Source organism: Daucus carota, chromosome 8 (genome assembly GCF_001625215.2).
Source record: "Daucus carota subsp. sativus chromosome 8, DH1 v3.0, whole genome shotgun sequence".
In the NCBI taxonomy this organism is placed as follows: domain Eukaryota; kingdom Viridiplantae; phylum Streptophyta; class Magnoliopsida; order Apiales; family Apiaceae; genus Daucus; species Daucus carota.
The window spans coordinates 19,346,705-19,366,816 of NC_030388.2; the positions used below are offsets into that span (position 1 = coordinate 19,346,705).

Sequence of the window (20,112 nt, forward strand, 5' to 3'; positions counted from 1 at the left end):
TTTTGAAAAAATCCGGGTCGTTCAAATATACGAAATTCCAGAAGAATAGTGCATAATCTGTTTAAATCTTATAATTTCACATCACAATTATACTTATACTACACAGACCATTCATCTTATCAGATAAAAGTCCATTAAAGCCAATAATATTATTCAAAAACTTATTCTATATTAATAAACTAATTCTGAAAATCTGGGATGTTACAATATGCGCATAGAGAAATTTAAGGCACTTGAAACTGATGAGTGCTCCAATAATGTCCTAGTGATGTCTCTTCTTTTGATGCCAAGAACACCGTCCCAGATACATCACAATCGTTTGTGCATGGTGGAAGATGGTGACTTGTAAAAGTCACGAGTTAGGCTTGTTAAGACTTGGGTGTGTCTTAACAATGGGACTAATGCTTCGCCGGAGACACTCATCGCCAATTTGCTAGAGATTTGTACGACCGAAACATAGTAGTAATGTTCAAAATATTATATCTGAGTCCTACTTAATTGCCATTCATTCAAAAAGTTGTAATACTAAAAAATACAGTAACAATTTGCTCTAATGGAAATACTTAAAAACACTTGATCATCAGTTTACAAAGTCACAAGAATAAGGCACACTTGGAATATCATTGATCACTAGGGGACACTATCTTTAATTATATTTATAAGTTACTTGCTAGCACATTGTTGGACTTTCTCGTCTGAGGGACGAAGAGCATTCCTAGGTGATGAGTTTTCCAACTATTGTTTTCCCAAGCTTGGAAACAGGGTAGGTAAGTTCTCACTGACGCAAGGTAGCCCAGCTACTTTATTAAGAAGAAACCTCACAGTGAAGGCAGGGGCACACCTCCTCAAAAACCAATTGCCCTGAACAGCTAGTCAAAGCAGGCTCTACAGTGTGACTTAGCTTCCATGGCACCAAGAATGCTGATAGAAAGGGATCTGATCAACTGACTCCAGACTTGCCATATCGACACCCTCAGTCCTGGCATAGCTGAATTATCACTCTGGTGAAGATAGCATGATATCAAAGTATTAGGCAAAGGATCAAATTTACTTTTTATCCCGGGATACACCACAGGTTGGTTTTGAGAGCCGTGTGATGAGTGACTATCCAGCATGATTCGAAGGGCACTTTTAGTCTGCGTTGTTGAATGGAAGCCCCCCTTTGAAGCAAGAAAGAAGCAGCAGTAGCAGTTACTTTCTTTATTAGCTAACCTGAAGAGCCAAATGATCACACTATTCTCGAGGTAGGAGAGTGGTGATTGTTAATTGGTTGGATGATGACAGATTAGGGTTGCTTAAATATTCATCTGATTCAAGCAAATATCTCTCCATGAAAAAACCAGGTTGCTTAGGATCATGCAGTTTCATATTACTGTTTAACATTAGAACCACCTGTGACATCACTGGCCGGTCCTTTGGATTATGTTGAACGCACAATAATCCTATTTGTATGACTCGAAAGACTTCATGATAGTCACGGGGCTCCAAGATCACGCCATTAATGAGTGCCAACAGTTTGTCTTGTTTGTAACTCATCCATGCCTAAAATTTAATCAGGTGAATTATTTATCCGTAATAAAGTAGCATATAGCATAAGGAATGTCATAATAAATATTTACTCACATGCCCCAGAAGGTTTAAGCTGTGATCAGGATGACTGAATAATCTGTTTTTCACTCCACTTACTATCTCTACCAGTAAAACGCCAAAACTATATACATCTGATTTAACAGAAAATTGTCCATCAATAGCATACTCCGGGGACATGTAACCACTGCGAGACAAAAAATTCTAGTCAATTATCAGTTGTGATGCAAAGAAAATAGTAAATTGCAGAGTGCTAAAAGTTCTTACTATGTCCCAACAACCCTTGATGTATTAGCTTCAGTTTCATTGCCTCCAAAACTTCTTGCCATGCCAAAGTCTGAAATCTTTGGATTCATATCATGATCAAGTAATATGTTACTGGCTTTGAGATCTCTATGTATGATCCTTAGCTTTGAATCTTGGTGAAGATACAGAAGTCCTCTAGCAATGCCATTTATTATGTTGTATAGCTTCGGCCAGTCCAGAGCGTTTCTGACGTTATTATCTATTCATTTGTCATCAGATTAGACTTCCAAAGTGTATAAATGACAAAATTGATGAATTTCAGAACAAAAATATGACATATTCTCACAGGTTGGGCCATACCAAAAATGAATGAATCTAGACTTTTGTTGGCCATATATTCGTATATCAATATCCTTTCTCCTTTCTCTGTGCAGCAACCAAGAAGTGTCACCAGATTTCTGTGCTGAAGTTTGGCAATACATGAAACTTCATTTTTAAACTCATCTAGTCCTTGACTTGAGTTTCTTGAAAGCCTTTTCACCGCTATTTCTAGTCCATCAGTCAGCTTGCCCTGAAAGTCACGGTTGTCTTGCTTTATGTTTAATTTTTATGCTATAATTTCTTACACTTCCAAAGAGTCTCATTGGTAAATCTGAGTACCCCTGAGAAAGTTCTTGCTCATGGGAAATCAAAGATCCCCTGAGCTCAAGGTATTCAAGCCTGTATAATCAGTAATATGCAATTTACACCTACTAGGCCAATTCCTTGGAGATTGGTACAATATCTTTGAATATAAAATCAAACTCATACAGTCATATGCTTCATGTATTCAGTAATCTGTTTGATTCTATTTTAACAGTTTAATAGCTTATCTGTCACACATGATACTGGCACTGTAGTTAGCTACATGTATATTTACGTTGTGTTGTGCTTTCAGTTGTGACAAACATTGCTTTATTGCGTATATTTATGGACATGTACTGTATTTCACCTTGTATACAGGTCCAAAGCCACCCTCTCCAAGTATGTTGTCTGGGCAGAAGTTACTCGTGGCATTTGCAATGCTTCTGAAGTCAAATAATGGCAACTCCAGATCTTCATTCTCAATTTTTGTCAAGGCAACACTTTCCAAATTCAGTTTGAAGCTTTCTGCAATGATTGAAGGACAACAAATGCACATTGATGTAGTTCTGAAATAGTTTCTACCAAATTTCTGATTATTCCCCAGATGCTAGGATCCCTTTATTATGGTACTAGCAAATTTACTCAGTCGGAATTCAAAATCTTCCTTTCCAATTAATAGTAGTGAATAATTTACCTTCTTTCTGCATCTTTTTCTTCTTGTATATTAGAAGAAATATTCCTCCAAGTAGTACTACTGCTAGTATGGCTAAAATGAGGATGAACTCTAGCATCCACTCTGCTCTGCGACTCTTTACTGCATTAGTCAAAATATTTAACTTATAAAGAATACACCATCAATAAGCAAATAGCTGAGGCACTAATTTTATAGAGCAAGAGTCGTTGTACAAAGAGTGAAGACACGAAGCCAGTCTTACCTAATTCAGACGATGGCATTCTTACATATATATCTTGTCCATCTTCAGAGTAGTCTCTAATATCAATTAGCTCAGTAAACCATAACACACATACATGTCCACCTCTTCTAACATCTGCATTTGCAAAAGCTGTACACGAACAGTTTTTCAGGCACAATTTCTCACATTCTTGAAGGTTCATATTCGTGTTATACCAAGAATGACGTGTATCAGGTAACTTCACACCCGAATATTTCACAAAACCCTCATCAGTCCCACAGACAAGATTAGTTCTGCGGATGCATCCACTAGACCAATCTGCCGCCTTCCACTTCTCCTGGAATTTCGGTACAAAGCCTCTCAAGCATTCACATCTTGGAGTTTTGTTTATATTACATATTCCATAGCCACCACACAGTCCATAACGATCACAATCACTGTCCTGCAGACTAAGGTAAACCATCCAGATTTGTTGCTGATCATTCCACACAAGAAGCTTAGAATCCCCTGTAGGAGTCAGCACGAACCTCATTATAGCAGAAGTTGTATTGATAAGAACAAACCTATAATAAATTTCCCTTTTGTTAAAAACAAACTCATCTTTAAAAATTCCATTCGGGTTCCTGTTGGGAAGGCCTTCAAATTTATAACCATTCCACAGTCCAGTCCTGGACCAAATCACTGAACCTTTGGTCAGAACATATTGTGGAAAACCATTAGGATCAACACGGTTGCTAAAACTACCAACAGACGGATCAACAACGCTTTTCCACGACGAATAAATCCTGTTGAGACCCGTAACCAGGTCTATTCCAAGCTTCATGCCGGGTAACAAATTGTCCCCAGGGTAATCAAAGCTCTGCCACACTAAATTGTTATCTGCATCCCTTAGAACCAAATTCCCAGTATCTAATAACTGCACAACAGGATTATTCATTGCTCTACGCGAACTCCACGACCAAATTACACCAGCACTACTATCCACCGCTTGCAATAAAATTCCCTTTCGATTCACCTGTACTAAGCCTGAGGTATTCATAACAGGAACATCTCTATTAGCAACCCATACAACAGTCCCTCTTGAGATTTTCTTGTACCATATACCCAGATATCGGTTCGTCGAACTGCCTGGGCTGAAAAATCCCAGTTCGAATTCCCCCCCAGCAGATGTGACAGTGTCACCGTCTCGAAAACCCTGATTTGCTGAGATGGTGTCTCCTGCCCTGGAGTTCATCAAAGTAGAGGATAAAATGCAGCAAAAGAGAATGATGGTAGCCAACTTCATTGTATTACATAAAAGCTATTAGCCAGGAATCAGGATAAGTGTTTTAGTAAAATGTTTAAGAGATGCATCCATTCTTGTCAAACTTGCAAGTTGCAGCCACTTGGGAAGATTGAATAATTCAAGATTTAGTGGAGACCAATAATTCACACGGTGATTTAAAAGCGTCTCCGACAAAACAATAATTCATGTCTATGCCGACTATGCGTCAAGAATTGTAGATCCACGGGTAATTAAATATATATATAATTTCCGAAATTCCTAATAAAATAATGATCCCGATGATTAAATATTCAAATCACACTGTAAATTAGTTGACGAAGACATGGATTTCATGGTTGACAAAATGCAGCTGAAACTTAAGAAATGAGGGAGAAAAGGTTGACTTTATTTTATAGTTGAAGGGAGCTTAAACCAAATAAGACTAAAGGCATGTTGAATTGTTGACATCCAGCCACCATAATTCTATATCTTATCCATCTACTAGTTCTAATATCGATAAGGTCATTGATGTTAACCTTTTCTGACATCTGAATTTGCATAAGCTGTACAAGAATAGTTTTCCTGGCTCAATTTCTCACATTCTTGAACGTTTTAGATAACCTGGAGTGATGTGTGTCCGGCAACTTCACCTGAATATTTCACAAAACCCTCATCAGTCGTCCCACAGACTAAGGCAGTTGTGCGGATGCATCCACCAGACCATTCTGAAGCTTTCCACCTCTCTTGAAATTTCGGAACAATTCCTTTCAAGCCTTCACATCTTGGAGCTGTGTTTATCTTACATATTGCATTACCACTGCACAGTGGCATAGTCCAAAATGATCACAGTCACTGGCATGCAGAGGAAGGCCTTGTTTGAGATTGTTGTTGCAGATAGGTTACAGAGCTTTTGATCAGAAAGAAGGTAAAAAACTGTTTAGTAAAGTTAAAATCAGCATTTTTGAATCGTAGTTTTTGGCCTAAAAGCTGTTTTTAGTGAAAGCAGGTCCCGATACTTAAAAAAACAACTACTTTTCAACTTTTGTAGAACAAGCTAGTTGTTTCAATATCAAACGCATAAAAAATATCATTTTTTTTATATTATACCTAAATTAATACTCCCTCCGTCCCAAAAAGAGTGAGCTGGTTTGACTTTCACGGAGATTAAGAAAAATGTAGTAAGTTTAGTTGAAAAGTGGGTAAAGTGGTGGGACCTACCAATATTTAATAACAAATTTGAGATAGTGGAGGAAGATAGTGGGTGTAATAGTGTTTATATTATTATAGAAAAGAGATAGTGGAAGAAAGTAGTGGGTGTAATAGTGAAAAGTAGTGTTCAAAAATAGTAAGTATTGTAGGTTCATTCTTTTTGGGACATCCCAAAAAGGAATAAGGGTCACATAAAATGGGACGGAGGGAGTATATATATATCAAAAATTTACCAAATAGTGATCTGATTTCAGCAACAATACTTTTTTACCGGCATTTTACTAAATTATAAACGACAACTCTAAATGGAAACTAAGATAAACTGTCCAAATTTTTTGGTGATAATTCCAGAAAGAAGTTTTGAATCTCTGGTCGGAGTTTAAAATGAACCTCATAATAGCAGAATTTTATTGAGGAGATGAAACCTATAACAGATTTCCTGAAAATTTTATTGAGAAGTTGTGGAAAACCATTAGGATCAAGTCGATTGGTCAAAGTGGCTAGCGATGGATCAACAGCACTTCCCTGCGATGAACAGATCTTTTTCATACCAGTTACTAGGTCTATTCCAAGCTTCATGCCAGGTAAAATTTTCTCCGGGATAATTTAAACTCTGATGAATAAGATCTTCTGTGCTGTTGAAATTTAAGATCATCATCCCTTAAATATAATTTTCTTGTGATTAACCTGTACCACAACTGATGTACTCAAAGGAAGATGATCTCTATTAGAAACCTGTACAACAGTCCCTCTTCACATTTTTTAGTACCTGCAGATGCCAAGATATCGATTTGTTGAACTCCCTGTGCTGAAAAATCCAAGTTAAAACTCTCTATCTGATGCTGTGATAGTGTCACCGCTAGAAATGGCTGATGCATTCTGAATTCATTTAGGTGGGAGATAAGATGGATCAAAACAAAATGTTGGCAGTTAATTCATTGCACATATCTAAATCTTTTAATGTTTTACAATAAAATATGCTTGCATACACTAAATTATCCCATTAAACTCATCTTATAACAGCTTTAGTGTATTAGAGTATATAGCAGTTATATTTTTAATCAAGGCATGTGAAAAATCAGAACTATTGTCGAGGTAGGAGAGTGGTAATCGTTAATTGGGTGGATGATGACAAATTGGGCTTGCTCAAAAATTGGTCTTGTCTAAGCAAATATCTCTCCATGAAAAACCCAGGTTGCTTGGGATGTGGCAGTTTCATGTTACTGCTCAACATGAGAACCACCTGTGACATCACTGGCCTGTCCTCCGGATCATGTTGAACGCAGAGTAGTCCAATTTGTATAACTCGAAAGACTTCAGAATAGTTGTTGGACTCCAAGATCACTCCATCAATGAGTTGCAATAGATTGTCTTGTTCGTAGCTCAGCCATGCCTTAAAGAAAAATTATATTATGTGAATATCAGTAGTAAATATGCATAAAGATTGTCATAATATACTTGTACTTACATGCCCTAGAAGGTTTAAGCTGTGATCAGGATGACTGAATAATCTGTTTTTTACTCCTGTTATTATCTCTATTAGTAAAACGCCAAAACTATAAACATCCGATTTGACAGAAAATTGTCCATCAATAGCATACTCCGGGGACATGTAACCACTGCAAGGTATAAACATTGGAAATTATTTATCAAATGCAATTCAAAGAAAACAGAAAATGCAGAGTCATTCAACTTCTTACTATGTCCCAACAATTCTTGATGTATTTGATTCAGTTTCATTTCCTCCAAAACTCCTTGCCATTCCAAAGTCTGAAATCTTCGGATTCATATCATGATCAAGTAAAATGTTGCTGGCTTTAAGATCTCTATGTATGATCCTTAGCTTTGAATCCTGATGAAGATACAGAAGTCCCCTGGCAATGCCAGTTATTATGTTGTATAACTTCGGCCAGTCCAATGTGTTTCTAGCGTTACTATCTATACATATGTCATCAGATTAGACTACTTGTCAGTATATGAATACGAGCATGATAAATCTCAGAAAACGAATGTAAACATATTATGAGGTTGGCCATACCAAATATGAACGAATCTAGACTTTTGTTAGCCATATATTCGTATATCAAAATCCTCTCTCCTTTCTCCGTGCAGCAACCAAGAAGTGTCACCAGATTTCTATGCTGAAGTTTGGCAATACACGAAACTTCATTTTTAAACTCATCTAGTCCTTGACTTGAATCTTTTGAAAGCCTTTTCACGGCTATTTCCAGTCCACCAGTCAATGTGCCCTGAAAGTAATGGTTGTGATACCTGTAAACGTTAATAACTTTTTTTACACAAATTACAGACACTTCTAGTTACACACTTTAAGAATTTAATCATCTATTAACTCCATCATAAAAAGTTATAATAGCTTATTTTTACAGAAAGCACAGACACTTCTAGTAGTGACAATCTAGTTGCAGATAAAATTTTGCTACTGTATGGTGAAACTAGTTGCAAAAAGTTTCTACATTTATCACACATGTAATGTATCACGATAATCACCTTGTATACAGGTCCAAAGCCACCCTCTCCAAGTTTTTTCTCCGGGGAGAAGTTACTTGTGGCATGTGCAATGCTTTCAAAGTCATATAATGGCAACTCCAGATCTTCATTCTCAATTTTGGTCAGGGAAACACTTTCCGAATCCAATTTCAAGCTTTCTGCAATGTTTGAAATGGATCAAATGCACAGTGATGAGGTAGTATTTAACTGCTTTGTGCCAAAGTTCTGAACATAGAATTCGATTTGAAGGTCATGCCTTGTTTTCCTGGTTAAAATTCAGTAAATTTTTTACCTTCTTTCATCAGTTTTCTCTTCTTGTATACTGAAAGAAGTATTAGGCCGACTAGCACCACTAATAGCACAGCAGTAATCAGAATGAACTCTAGTTTCCCCTTTCTGCTTTTTACTGCGTTGGACAAATATATTCAAGTTATTAAAAAAACTATCAATAAAAGAGAGTAGAGATCATAATTTGATAAAACAGAGAGTTGTATGAAAAGTGAAGACAATTTTTCACGAAGGTAGTCTTACCTAATTCAGACGATGGCATTCTTACATAAATATCTTCTCCATCTTCAGCATAGTCGCTAATATCAATCAGTTCACCAAACCATAAGAGACATCCATGCCCACCTCTTCTGGCATCTGCATTTGCATAAGCTGTACAAGAGCAATTTTTCAGGCACAATTTTTCACATTCTTGAAGGCTCATTTTCAGAGTATACCAAGAGCTACGCATGTCTGGTAACTTCACACCCGAATATTTCACAAAACCCTCATCGGTCCCACAAACAAGATTAGTTTTGCGGATGCATCCACTAGACCAATCTGCTGCTTTCCACTTCTCTTGAGATCTCGGTACAAAACCTCTCAAGCATTCACATCTTGGAGTTTTGTCTATCTTACATATCCCATAACCACCGCACAGTCCATAACGATCACAATCATTATCCATTAGACTAGAGTAAACTGTCCAAATTTGCTGTTGATCATTCCACACAAGAACTTTTACATTTCCTGTTGGAGTCAGTATGATCCTCATGGTAGCAGAAGTTGGATTGACGAGATAAAACCTGTAATAAATTTCCTTTTCATTGAAAACAAATTCGTCTTTAAAAATTCCATTCAAACTCCTTTTGGGAATGCCTTTAAACTTATAACCATCCCATCGTCCGGTCCTGGCCTGAATTACTGAACCTTTTGACAAAAGAATTTGTGGAAAACCACTCGTATCAAGTCCAATGGTAAAACTGCCTCGGGATGGATCATTTACACTTGTCCACGACGAAGAGATCCTGTTCATACCAGTTACCAGGTCTATTCCAAACTTCATGCCAGGTAGCATATTGTCTCCTGGGTGATCAAAACTCTGCCATATAAAATCTTCTTCGCTCTTAAAATCGCGATCCTCATCTCTCAGAATCAAATTTCCTGTATCCAGTAGCTGTAAAACAGGATTTTTGAATAATTTAGACGTGCTCCATGACCAGATTATCCCTGTACTACTATTGACCGCTTGCAAAATAATTCCCTCGCGGCTGATTTGCAAGAAGCCTGAAGTATTCACAAGAGGACTATCTCTATTAGCAACCCATACAACAGTCACTCTTGATATTTTCTTGTACCAGATGCCCAAATATCGATTCGTCGAGCTGCCTGGGCTGAAAAATCCAAGTTGAAACTCTCCACCAGCTGATGTGATGGTGTCTCCGTCTCGAAACGTCTGATGCATGCTGATGGTGTCTACTGCCATGGATTTGATTAAGGTAGAGGATAAAATGGAGCAAACTAGAATAATGCTAGGCAACTGCATTCTATTGGCCATTCCTCTCTTCTTTGATCCAAATTTTAACCCCTAAATTCATTCATGGATTTTCAGTATTTATTTGTCAAAGTCGGGGTCTATCTGTTACATCTGTCAAATATTTGACTGAGTTTAGTCATGGTGGCCTACTTTGATATCATTGGTTCATTTTAGTATGATCGGGACAGGAGTTTCAGGTCTCGGGGGAAACTTACAGGCACTCGGGTCCTTTGAAAAATCACACCTCATGTTGCCCCTACCTCATCCTCATAAGTCATACACGGTCCTCTGTATTAATTTCCAGCGGTTTGTTTAGGATCATATTTTGCACGTATTTTGTGACTCCTCTCAAGTATAGTTCAATTTTAATTTTTTTTAATAAAAAACTAAACGTCAAACTTTTATTCAGAAATTTTTTTAAAACAAATATTATAAAATTATATTTTATAATAATCTCAAAATACGTATCAAAACTGTAAAGAACATAATGTCAGGACGAAAGGAGTAATGGATACCGAATGCAGTTTCCAAAGTATTTTTCATTTATAATAAAGCAAACCAAATCAAACGTGCATAGTATATCTCGCTTAAAGCAGGGTGTGAGGATGGTAAAATGTACGCAGACCATGCTCCTACCCTTAAAATAGACAAGATGTTTCTGTGAGACCTCTCAGCTTAGTGAGACCTCTCAGCTTAGTGCATAATGAATAAAATAGTGTGTGATACAATATAAACATAATACCTTGGCTAATGGCTTTTTTCACATGGGACTTGCATTCGTCCATGATTTTGTTACATGAGACTTTCCTCCACTAGTTGAATGATTTGAACATTTTTTAGAAGATGATAACTTGAAAATGGACACCGTCTCGAATATGATGTTAAATGAAACCAACACCCATCTGTCGGAAGAAGTTTACGATTTCTCAGTAGAAGGTTGAAATACCAATCAAGGATGTTCTTCGACCGTTATCGTGCACGTCCCTTTAGATTTCGAATGAATTGATGTGAAAAGTATATTGATACAAAAAGTTGTGTGTAATGTAAAGAGGGACTGCAGTGTTTACTTTTCATTTACAATCTTTCTTTTTATTTATATAGAGTCAAGTTCTATGGAGTACAAAAAATATTGGAATATTGGAGCACAATATTGATACAAATATAATCTAGTCATTTAAATCTTAATTTTTTTTCCTACAATATTTGTAAACATCCGACAACCTGCAGATTATGTTCTACAACATAAACATTGTAATCAAAAGAATAGTTACTTTTATAAATCGTAGGACATTATGTTCTGCAATATAACTTATAAGTTGAACAACAATCTCAATGCTTGTTAAAGTTAGAAGATATTAATGATTAATTGATAATTATGTTTAATACTACTTATATATGATAAATTGTATATAAATTTAGATAATCAGAGATATTATTTATGATTAAACTAAAAAATTATGATTTGTACTCCAATGTTTCTATGTGCTCCATAGAACTTAACTCTATTTATATAAGTGATGATTATATTTCAATGAAATTACTCCTTTTGTCTCTTTTTTAGTCGTCACCTTTGGTTTTGTACCGGTCAAATTGATCAAAGGTTGACTGAATTTTATTAATATTTTATCAATTGAAAAGAAAAATATCATCAGAAATAACTTTTAATTACTTTAAGATGTAAATTTCAGTTTTTTTAAATGATGAAAGAGTGACTAATAATGTTTGGTAGAAAATTAGTCAATTTGACCAACAAAAATAAAAATGCGACAACTAAAAAGAGACGGCAGAAGTATTTTATATACCACTTATTTTTCTTATTTTATCATAATTTAATTTTCACTTTTGATATTGCCTGTATTGTTCTATCATAGTCTAATTTACATTTTCTATATACAAATCCACATGGAAGGAATTTAAAAAATGAATTATTTTTTGAAAATTCCGATCGAATAGACGAATACACAACATACCTATGCGTAAAGGAAAAAAGATTTCACGGCTCCGCGGCAAAAGTGAGAAGCGCGGTAAAATGAAATAATTTGAAAACCCCACCCACCCGGGTCTTTTTAATTTCTCATGTCGCCGTCAAAACAAATCTCATCACACTATTTCAATCTCACTTCATCTGCTACACACACACACAGTCACACACACAAATCGTTGATTTCAATCATGGATCCCTCGTCGCACCTGGAGAAAATGGGCAGAGAACTCAAATGCCCTATCTGGTATCACAATTTCCCCCTTTCATACACATTCATATATTGATTTAGGGTTTTATGATTTAATTATGTGTTAATTTGTGTTGTTGCAGCTTAAGTCTGCTTAATTCCGCTGTTTCGCTCACTTGTAACCACGTCTTTTGCAAGTAAGTTTAATTTTTAATTTTTATAAATTTGTTTCTGTTTTATTGATTCTTTTTTTTTTTAAATTTTTGATTTTACAAAATGTTGTGTTTATTTTGTTTGTAGTGAATGTATTCAAAAATCGATGAAATTGGTTTCGGATTGCCCTGTGTGTAAGGTTCCTTATCGACGTAGAGGTACGTGCCTTTTATGTTATATTGCGTGGACATTATGATGTTTGATAGCTTTTTAGATGCCTGTTTGTGTTGATAATAAGAAAAATGTTTCGGAGCTTTTGGTGTGATGACGGAATTTTGAAGATTAGGGATTAAATGTCGAGATTTCCACTTTGGTTAAGAATTTATTGGTTAAGTAAATTAAATGTTAATGCAGAGTGATTTGTATAGTTTCTGTTTCAATTCAGTGAAAACAGCTAAGATTTGTATTGTTTAGATTCAGAAGTGGAGTGTTTTGATGCAAAAATTAGCACGTGTTTGTAACTTACGCGCAGAGCTGCACATACGTGAGATGTTAAATTGCATTTAGCCTTTGGTTCTATTGTCTCCTTTTTTATGCTGTGTACATGAAATGCAGAGGTTCGTCCTGCTCCACACATGGATAACTTGGTGAATATTTACAAGAGCATGGAAGTTGCTTCTGGTGCAAACATTTTTGTTAGCCAATCTGCGCCTTCGAAAAAGTTGTCTGGTAATTAACTATGCTTATTCTTATGTTAATATGTGATTGGTGCCCATCTAAAAAGCTTTTTTGATTGAACATAGTAATTCTCTTATGAAGCAGCAAGTCAATCTCATGATCTTTACTCTCATTGGGGTGTATGTAAGATTCGGATATGATTCACTAAGAAGTTTAAATGCACTGCAAAATTAAGCAACTGCTGTTACAAAATTGTGTTACATGTGCCTTTATAAGTACATAGCTTCGGTTTGTTGCTTTTCTATGTCATGACTATTTACTGTGTATATGTAACTAAATATGTGTCTCAGACCAGACCCTTGTTTTCATGAGAGGATAATTACATAACTTGGAATTCAGGCCTTTTAATGTGTTTCAATATAAACTACATTCTGTCTTATAAAATGAATTCAGGTGTTTGATTGAAATTTATGTTTATAATTATATATTGAAAAGGTGAAGAGAACCAGCTTGAAGCTGATGAGGTAGTTGGAAAAGGCAGCAAGCCAGTTAACCAGAAAAAGCCTAAAGGAAAAAGGTCAAAAGGGCACTCTACAAATTCTAGTTCAGATACCATGAGACCTTCATTTCCATCAAATAAAAGGATTCAAGTGCCACAACATCCTCTTCCCGAGACTCCAACGCAACCTATAAGACTGGAAATTGATTTAGGGAAAGAAACTCTAACTGAACCTCAGAGAAGTGCAGATGTAAAGGAGGCTGGGTCTCATTTAGACAAAAAAGAGAATCAGGGTTTTTGTCCATTTTTCTGGTTGCAAAATGAAGAGGATGCAGAAAAATGTACTGCACTTACAGTTGAAGACACTGTCATGGATACACCTCCAGATATTCCATGTTTCAGTGACCTTAAGGATGCTGATGATGAGGTGCAGTGTAATATGACTCCCAAAGTAAGTTTGAATTTTATTTAACTCCAAATAGATAAGGCTGTAGTTGTAAATCACATCCCCATCCATTAGTATTCTTCTAATCAAAACAAAATGCATGTTTATACAATTGTCTCATCAGTATTAGCAGCATTGATTTCAAGTTTACTGTAAGCACTGTTTGATTCTGAGGGACATACAATTTGCTTTAGCTTAAATTTCTTAAGTTTATTAAGAACTAAATTGTTTTTTAACAGAAAGGCACGTCAGTTACGTCTCATAATCCTGATCTTTATGATAGTGAGATGTTTGAGTGGACGCAAAGGGCTTGTTCTCCTGAGCTCTGTTCCAGTCCTACAAAATTGCAGGTATTACTTTTGCCCATGAGGTTAATCAATAACTATCTATAAAAACTCTGCATAATATATTACATGCTCTTTAATACTTTGTTTTATTTGCTTTTAATTCTCACCTGGTTCTGACCTAGCAACTAAATGTAGGTTGAAGAAACTGACCGGCACAATGATATGGGAGAAGAAACTATAGCTGAAAACATATTTATAAATATGGACAATAAATCTTATAATGCAGAAATCACAAATTCCCAGAAGTGTGCAAATAACATGATAGCAGAAACAGGTGCTTTGGCATGCTCTGATGTGGACTATAATGGCAACAACGCAAGAGCTACAAGACACAAAAAGAGAAGCAAGAAAGCACGCAAATGCAATCAAATCAAGCGAGCAAAGCTTAAGGAAAGCAATAAAATACTTGAGAGTGTAGCTGAAGATAGTGGTCAAAGGGAAAATGTTGATACTGTAGGCAACCATGCAAATATGTCACATGTGGAGGGAAAGTTTAACATCAGAACAAATAAGATTTGTCCTTCTCTGAGTGCTACAGCATCAATGCCAGTGAATGACTCCACTTTGGCTAAGGTGGTAAAATCTTCAAAGAACATTAGTAGCAACATGCTTGTTGTTGACTTGTTTCCTCCATTACATGATATAGATGGCAGCAGTGAGAGCAAAAGAAATAAGCAAAGAAAGAAAGCAACGGGAACCTGTATTGATCCTAAGGATTTAGCTGAGCACAGCAGTCAAAACCAAAATCTGGATACGGTAATCAAGCCGATCAACACATCAAATTCGTGTAAACCCAAAAGAAGTATTGAAAAAATATTTAGGGTTCCTGTTGCCACAAAGACATTATTAGGAAATGCCTGTATTTCAATGGAGGGGGTAGAGGCTACACATCAGGCTGATAAGAGAAAAGCTGTTGCTGATGCATTTGTTCCACTAAATGAGAAAGAAGGCATCAGTACAAGCCGAAATTTGAAGAGATCTGCCAAACAGAATACCAGTAATAAAAAACTTGAAAGAAATTTCAATAGAAGGTCAAAAGTGCCAAAAACGACCCCTAATTTAGATGCCACAGTTCGTCAAATAGAAACTGATTTGGGTTCAGGTGGGGGAACAGTAGCTAGTGGGAGTATGGTAGACTCAAAAACCCGTGATCAACTGAACGGTACAAAGGTGAATTGTGTTCCAGCTGATAACCCGAAGGTTATAGTACCTAATGATTGTCAACATAATCATGCAAAGGATACTCAGTCATCTGGAAAGCTATATGGTAATTTGCCAGAAACGAATACTGGGTTTTTGGGTATGAACGGAGTTTTACGCAAATGTGATAAAGGGCCTAACAATGTTCAGTGTTCGTTTTGTCATTCTGTGGAAGACTCAAAGGTTTATTGTTTTTCCTAACTTGTACTCTCACATAATCCCCACATGCGTGGTTAATTTATTAAAAGAGATTATTTCCAATTATGCAGGCATCGGGAGTAATGGTGCACTACCTCAATGGAAAACGTGTGAAAGTTGGTTATAGCGAAGCAGGAAATGTCATACATGTACACCAGAACTGTGCAGAATGGTATAGTGTGATTTCACATGTAAAGAATGTGTCTAGTTTCTTTACCAGCATCTCATTGTCCTTAAGTGCGTGACGTAATTATTTAGAAAGGCTAAATCTGCACATTATATTCTTATGCATTCTGCCATTGTCTCAAAAGCATCTGAGTCACATAGTGATGAACTTCTTTCTTTTAATGTTTTGTTGAATGTATTGTGATTTATGATTTAAAACTCTATTTGCAGGGCTCCTAACGTATATTTTGAAGAGGATGTAGCAGTTAACCTTGAAGCTGAATTGACAAGAAGTAAAAGAATTAAATGTGGCTGCTGTGGACTAAAAGGGGCAGCTCTTGGGTGCTATGAGAAGAGTTGTCGTAGAAGCTTTCATGTACCCTGTGCAAAGTTAACTCCACAGTGTCGATGGGATCATGTATGCATGTCTTTGCTAAATTGACTTTAAAGAATCATTGAAGTATATGACAGTTGAAATTTTACCTTTTGTTGCAGGAAAACTTTGTTATGCTATGCCCTCTCCATGCCTCGTCCAAACTGCCAAATGAAATCTCTAAATACCGAGCAGAACAAAAAGAAAAATCCCTTTCCAGAAGGTATATGTTATAGAAAGTTATCAGAAACTGATTCTAGAATTTTACTAATATCTTGGCATGGTTCTGTAATGGATTTGAACTAAGCTTACCATTTGCTTCGTTTATTTCTTTTAATGTTAATTTGCAGACAGCTGCCCATTAGCCAACCAAAATCGGCAATTAAACAGGATGATACCACACATTCCCAATGGAACTCTAATGGTTTATCAGCAAAATTAGTTCTCTGTTGTTCAGCTCTTACCATAGCGGAGAAGGTATAGACGTTATGATTAAATCCTTTCATGTGTTAAAATTTCAAGAGATTTTTTGTGCTAAAAAACTTAAAAATTGCAGGAAATTGTGTCTGAATTTGAGATGCTATCTGGAGTTAAGGTCATAAAGAATTGGGATTCTAGTGTAACCCATATTATTGCATCAACAGATGAGAATGGAGCATGTAGAAGAACCCTCAAGTTTTTGATGGGAATCTTGGAGGGGAAGTGGATACTAAATATAGAATGTAAGTGCAGTTTGTTCATCTATATGGAATTAAGTTACTTCAATGCTAGTAATGACTAGAACCTAAAGGCAGCAAGTTTCAGTTTCTCTCGATTATCCTTTACCTTATCGCTGTACTGTTTTATTCTAGGGGTCAAAGCTTGCCTAAAGGCAAATGAAAATGTTGATGAGCAGCAATATGAAATTGATGTTGACATTCACGGAATTAGAGGTGGTCCTAGACAAGGAAGATTAAGACATCTGAACAAGGTTACATTTCTACCCTAATCTGCTGGTGAATACAATGGTTAAATAGAATATACTTCTCTTAGAGAAAGTTTCAAAATAAGGAAATGCTGTATTATTCAAATGGGAAGATGGAGATGTTTAACTGTTCAGCCTGTTAAACTTACCTATTGCATTAACTTGCTCTGATAATTACAAGTACACAGACAGTACAAAGAGAGTTCTGCATACTAAATTAGCTCTTTTCCAAAAAAGGGGCAGTGTTAATAAGTGTTATTTTTCCCTTACACTTGCAGCAAGCTAAGATTTTTGATGGGTACAAGTTCTATTTTATTGGGGACTTCCAACCTTCATACAGAGGGTTTCTACATGATCTTTTAATTGCTGCTGGTGGAAGAATTCTGCACAGAAAGCCAATTGCAGGAGACAATGAAGCTGTATCATCGACATTCATAATTTATAGCCTGGAGCTACCTGATAAGTGTAACCCAAGCAATAGAATCTCAATTGTCAACCGTAGGCGAACTGATGCTGTGAATCTAGCAAGTTCCTGTCAGGCTGTCGTGGCAACCAATTCATGGATTCTGAACTCGATTGCTGCCTGCAAGTGGCAAAATCTTGCTGAATAGATTTACCGTAAGCATTATCATTATCATTACTACACTTCTAGTCTGTTGTTGATAGGGTTTTCATGTTGGGTGAATAACAGTATTATCTATTTCAACATGTTTAAGTTAAGTTTTTATGAATATATATAAAAAAAATGTTCAGACCAATACCTTTTCTGAATATATGTAATTCTGCTTTGCTATGTGTGGAAGGGGTGGGAGACTGGGAGTTGTACTCCTTTTGCTTGTGTGTTATATGTTCTGTTAAACTTTCGAAATTTTATTGGCAGTGACATTACTAAGCATTTCTGTCTCTGAACCGATTGTTAAGCCACATGTTATGTATTTTTCTATAGCTTTTTATGACAGGCATCCTCTATTACACAGTAATAGTTTGGCGGCAGTAAATTACTCTACAAAATTATACAAAAAAACACAGGACAACATCTTCTACATACTACTACAGTGACCTTACAACTAATTCCCCTTTCATACACATTTCCCCATATACTGGGGCCAGAAATCGGAATAATATTTATACAATAATACCTTTGATCCTATGTTACTCTCTCTTCTTACCATGTTTCGCCACCATCACTTGCAAAGATTGGAACACATTCTCCAATTCTACTACTGTATTACTCTCTCTATCATTCTGTTTTTTCAATTCACAAACCAGCTGAAGGCCCGCTCCAGTTTTTTCTGATACTTCCTCCATTGTTGCACGCAACTGTAGAGTTTCTTCTTGTGAATCTCGTAGTTTCCTCTTCATGTACCGATAACCTTCTAGTGACTTCAGTAGTTGTTGGGATAGTACCTTGTTCTGTTCTTGGAGGTCTACATTTCCTTGCAATTCCTTTATCCCTTCGCTAGCTTTCTCATTGTGTCCTGGGGCAAATCCCTTCACTTTCTCCAATAGCGAATTGTTTTGTGTTCTGAGGTCGTTAATATGTTCCTCCAGATCACTCAATTCAGAGTTTTTCCTTGCTAGTTCTTTTACCATTATTTCCTTTTCTTGTCCTAAGCTTGAACACATTAATTGTAAGCTCTTTTGGGCTGCCAAGCTTGCGCTCAGTTGTTTAATCAATTCTGCCTTCTCATCATCAACTGGCTTCTTATCTTTTAAGACCATACGATTAAGTTTAACATCGCTCATACACCGTTTCAACTCTGCTTCTGATCTTTTATTGCCAAATGATTGGCATTTTTGAATTCGGGTTCTGACATTATCCAAAACTGTCATCATTCCAGCTACCCGTAGCATCCTCCGGCTATCCTTTTGCCCCTTATTGCAGGCATGTTTATGATCTTGGATAAGCTTCAACAATAACTTAACATTTGCTGCAACACCTGAACATACAAATATATTTTTCTTAAGTAAATATTAAAACCGAGGGTATCTAAAAACATGATCGAAACAAACTAAATAAAAACAAAGCATAGCCCAACTGGAAAATGTAAAATGATCCTCAGACGCTTTAGCCATTGTATTATCTCGTATTATCATGTTTCTAAAACGAAAGGCCTATTGTAGCATCGGTTTGTCTGGTGTGTGCTCATGGGTACATGTTAAACTCTAAATTCTATACATTTAGTTAATTTTGATTGGTGTGATTTTTGTACATGCATGGGTCAACCAATTAAAATAAGCTAAACTTATAAAATTCAGTACTTGGTATGTGCCCATGGACGCCCATAGAAAAACCGTTTTAGCATTATAATGATCCGTATTTGATCAAGTACACAATAATTTAGTCTGAAACATAAACATCAGGATATGTGCAAGTGGTGCAATTTAGTTACCTTCTAAAGCAGAATCATCATACTGGTACGTCGTAGGTAAATCCGGAGAAGAATGAGTTCTGACCGGGTTCATAATTTAACAGAGGATTAGTCGTATATTTTCTCCGAAAAAAGGAACTTCACAACCTATGAATTTCAAGATTCAACAGCCCTGGAAAGAATGAACATATACAGATATAGAGAGGGTAGAAATAATCAGATGCAAACAACACAATGTTGGAAGAAATATATCAGAAGAAAAGAGAGGAGAGAGGAGAAAAGAACAGAAAAAAAAAGAGTTGTAATGAGGTTCTAGAGATCCAAAGAAGAGAGGTTGCTTGTGCATTCCCTCCCTTTGTTTTTCTATCTCTGGTCCTCATTTTTTCAAAAA

General features: G+C 36.2%; 4 protein-coding genes across 4 annotated transcripts; 1 reads left to right on the top strand and 3 right to left on the bottom strand.

The window, feature by feature from the left end:
• Positions 1–457: 457 nt before the first annotated feature.
• LOC108197818 (G-type lectin S-receptor-like serine/threonine-protein kinase At4g27290) lies at positions 458–4,838 on the bottom strand. Its single transcript, XM_017365524.2, has 7 exons — positions 3,393–4,838; positions 3,152–3,271; positions 2,825–2,982; positions 2,194–2,404; positions 1,855–2,092; positions 1,624–1,774; positions 458–1,542 (listed from the first exon to the last, which is right to left on the bottom strand). Exons 1-7 carry the CDS (start codon positions 4,654–4,656, stop codon positions 1,234–1,236), a joined length of 2,451 nt encoding a protein of 816 aa, XP_017221013.2. The 5' UTR covers positions 4,657–4,838; the 3' UTR covers positions 458–1,233.
• A 1,910-nt stretch (positions 4,839–6,748) lies between these two features.
• LOC108198287 (G-type lectin S-receptor-like serine/threonine-protein kinase At4g27290) lies at positions 6,749–10,211 on the bottom strand. Its single transcript, XM_017366047.2, has 7 exons — positions 8,884–10,211; positions 8,645–8,758; positions 8,353–8,510; positions 7,883–8,093; positions 7,545–7,782; positions 7,313–7,463; positions 6,749–7,237 (listed from the first exon to the last, which is right to left on the bottom strand). Exons 1-7 carry the CDS (start codon positions 10,175–10,177, stop codon positions 6,929–6,931), a joined length of 2,475 nt encoding a protein of 824 aa, XP_017221536.2. The 5' UTR covers positions 10,178–10,211; the 3' UTR covers positions 6,749–6,928.
• A 2,036-nt stretch (positions 10,212–12,247) lies between these two features.
• On the top strand, positions 12,248–18,107 carry LOC108199916 (protein BREAST CANCER SUSCEPTIBILITY 1 homolog). Its single transcript, XM_064083190.1, has 14 exons — positions 12,248–12,384; positions 12,471–12,524; positions 12,628–12,698; positions 13,096–13,209; positions 13,654–14,108; positions 14,342–14,452; positions 14,585–15,832; positions 15,919–16,019; positions 16,244–16,430; positions 16,508–16,608; positions 16,736–16,862; positions 16,942–17,107; positions 17,237–17,355; positions 17,628–18,107. Exons 1-14 carry the CDS (start codon positions 12,329–12,331, stop codon positions 17,958–17,960), a joined length of 3,243 nt encoding a protein of 1,080 aa, XP_063939260.1. The 5' UTR covers positions 12,248–12,328; the 3' UTR covers positions 17,961–18,107.
• Positions 18,108–18,318: 211 nt separating this feature from the next.
• On the bottom strand, positions 18,319–20,112 carry LOC108199917 (uncharacterized). The gene is made up of 2 exons (XM_017367940.2): positions 19,743–20,112; positions 18,319–19,289 (listed from the first exon to the last, which is right to left on the bottom strand). Exons 1-2 carry the CDS (start codon positions 19,813–19,815, stop codon positions 18,502–18,504), a joined length of 861 nt encoding a protein of 286 aa, XP_017223429.1. The 5' UTR covers positions 19,816–20,112; the 3' UTR covers positions 18,319–18,501.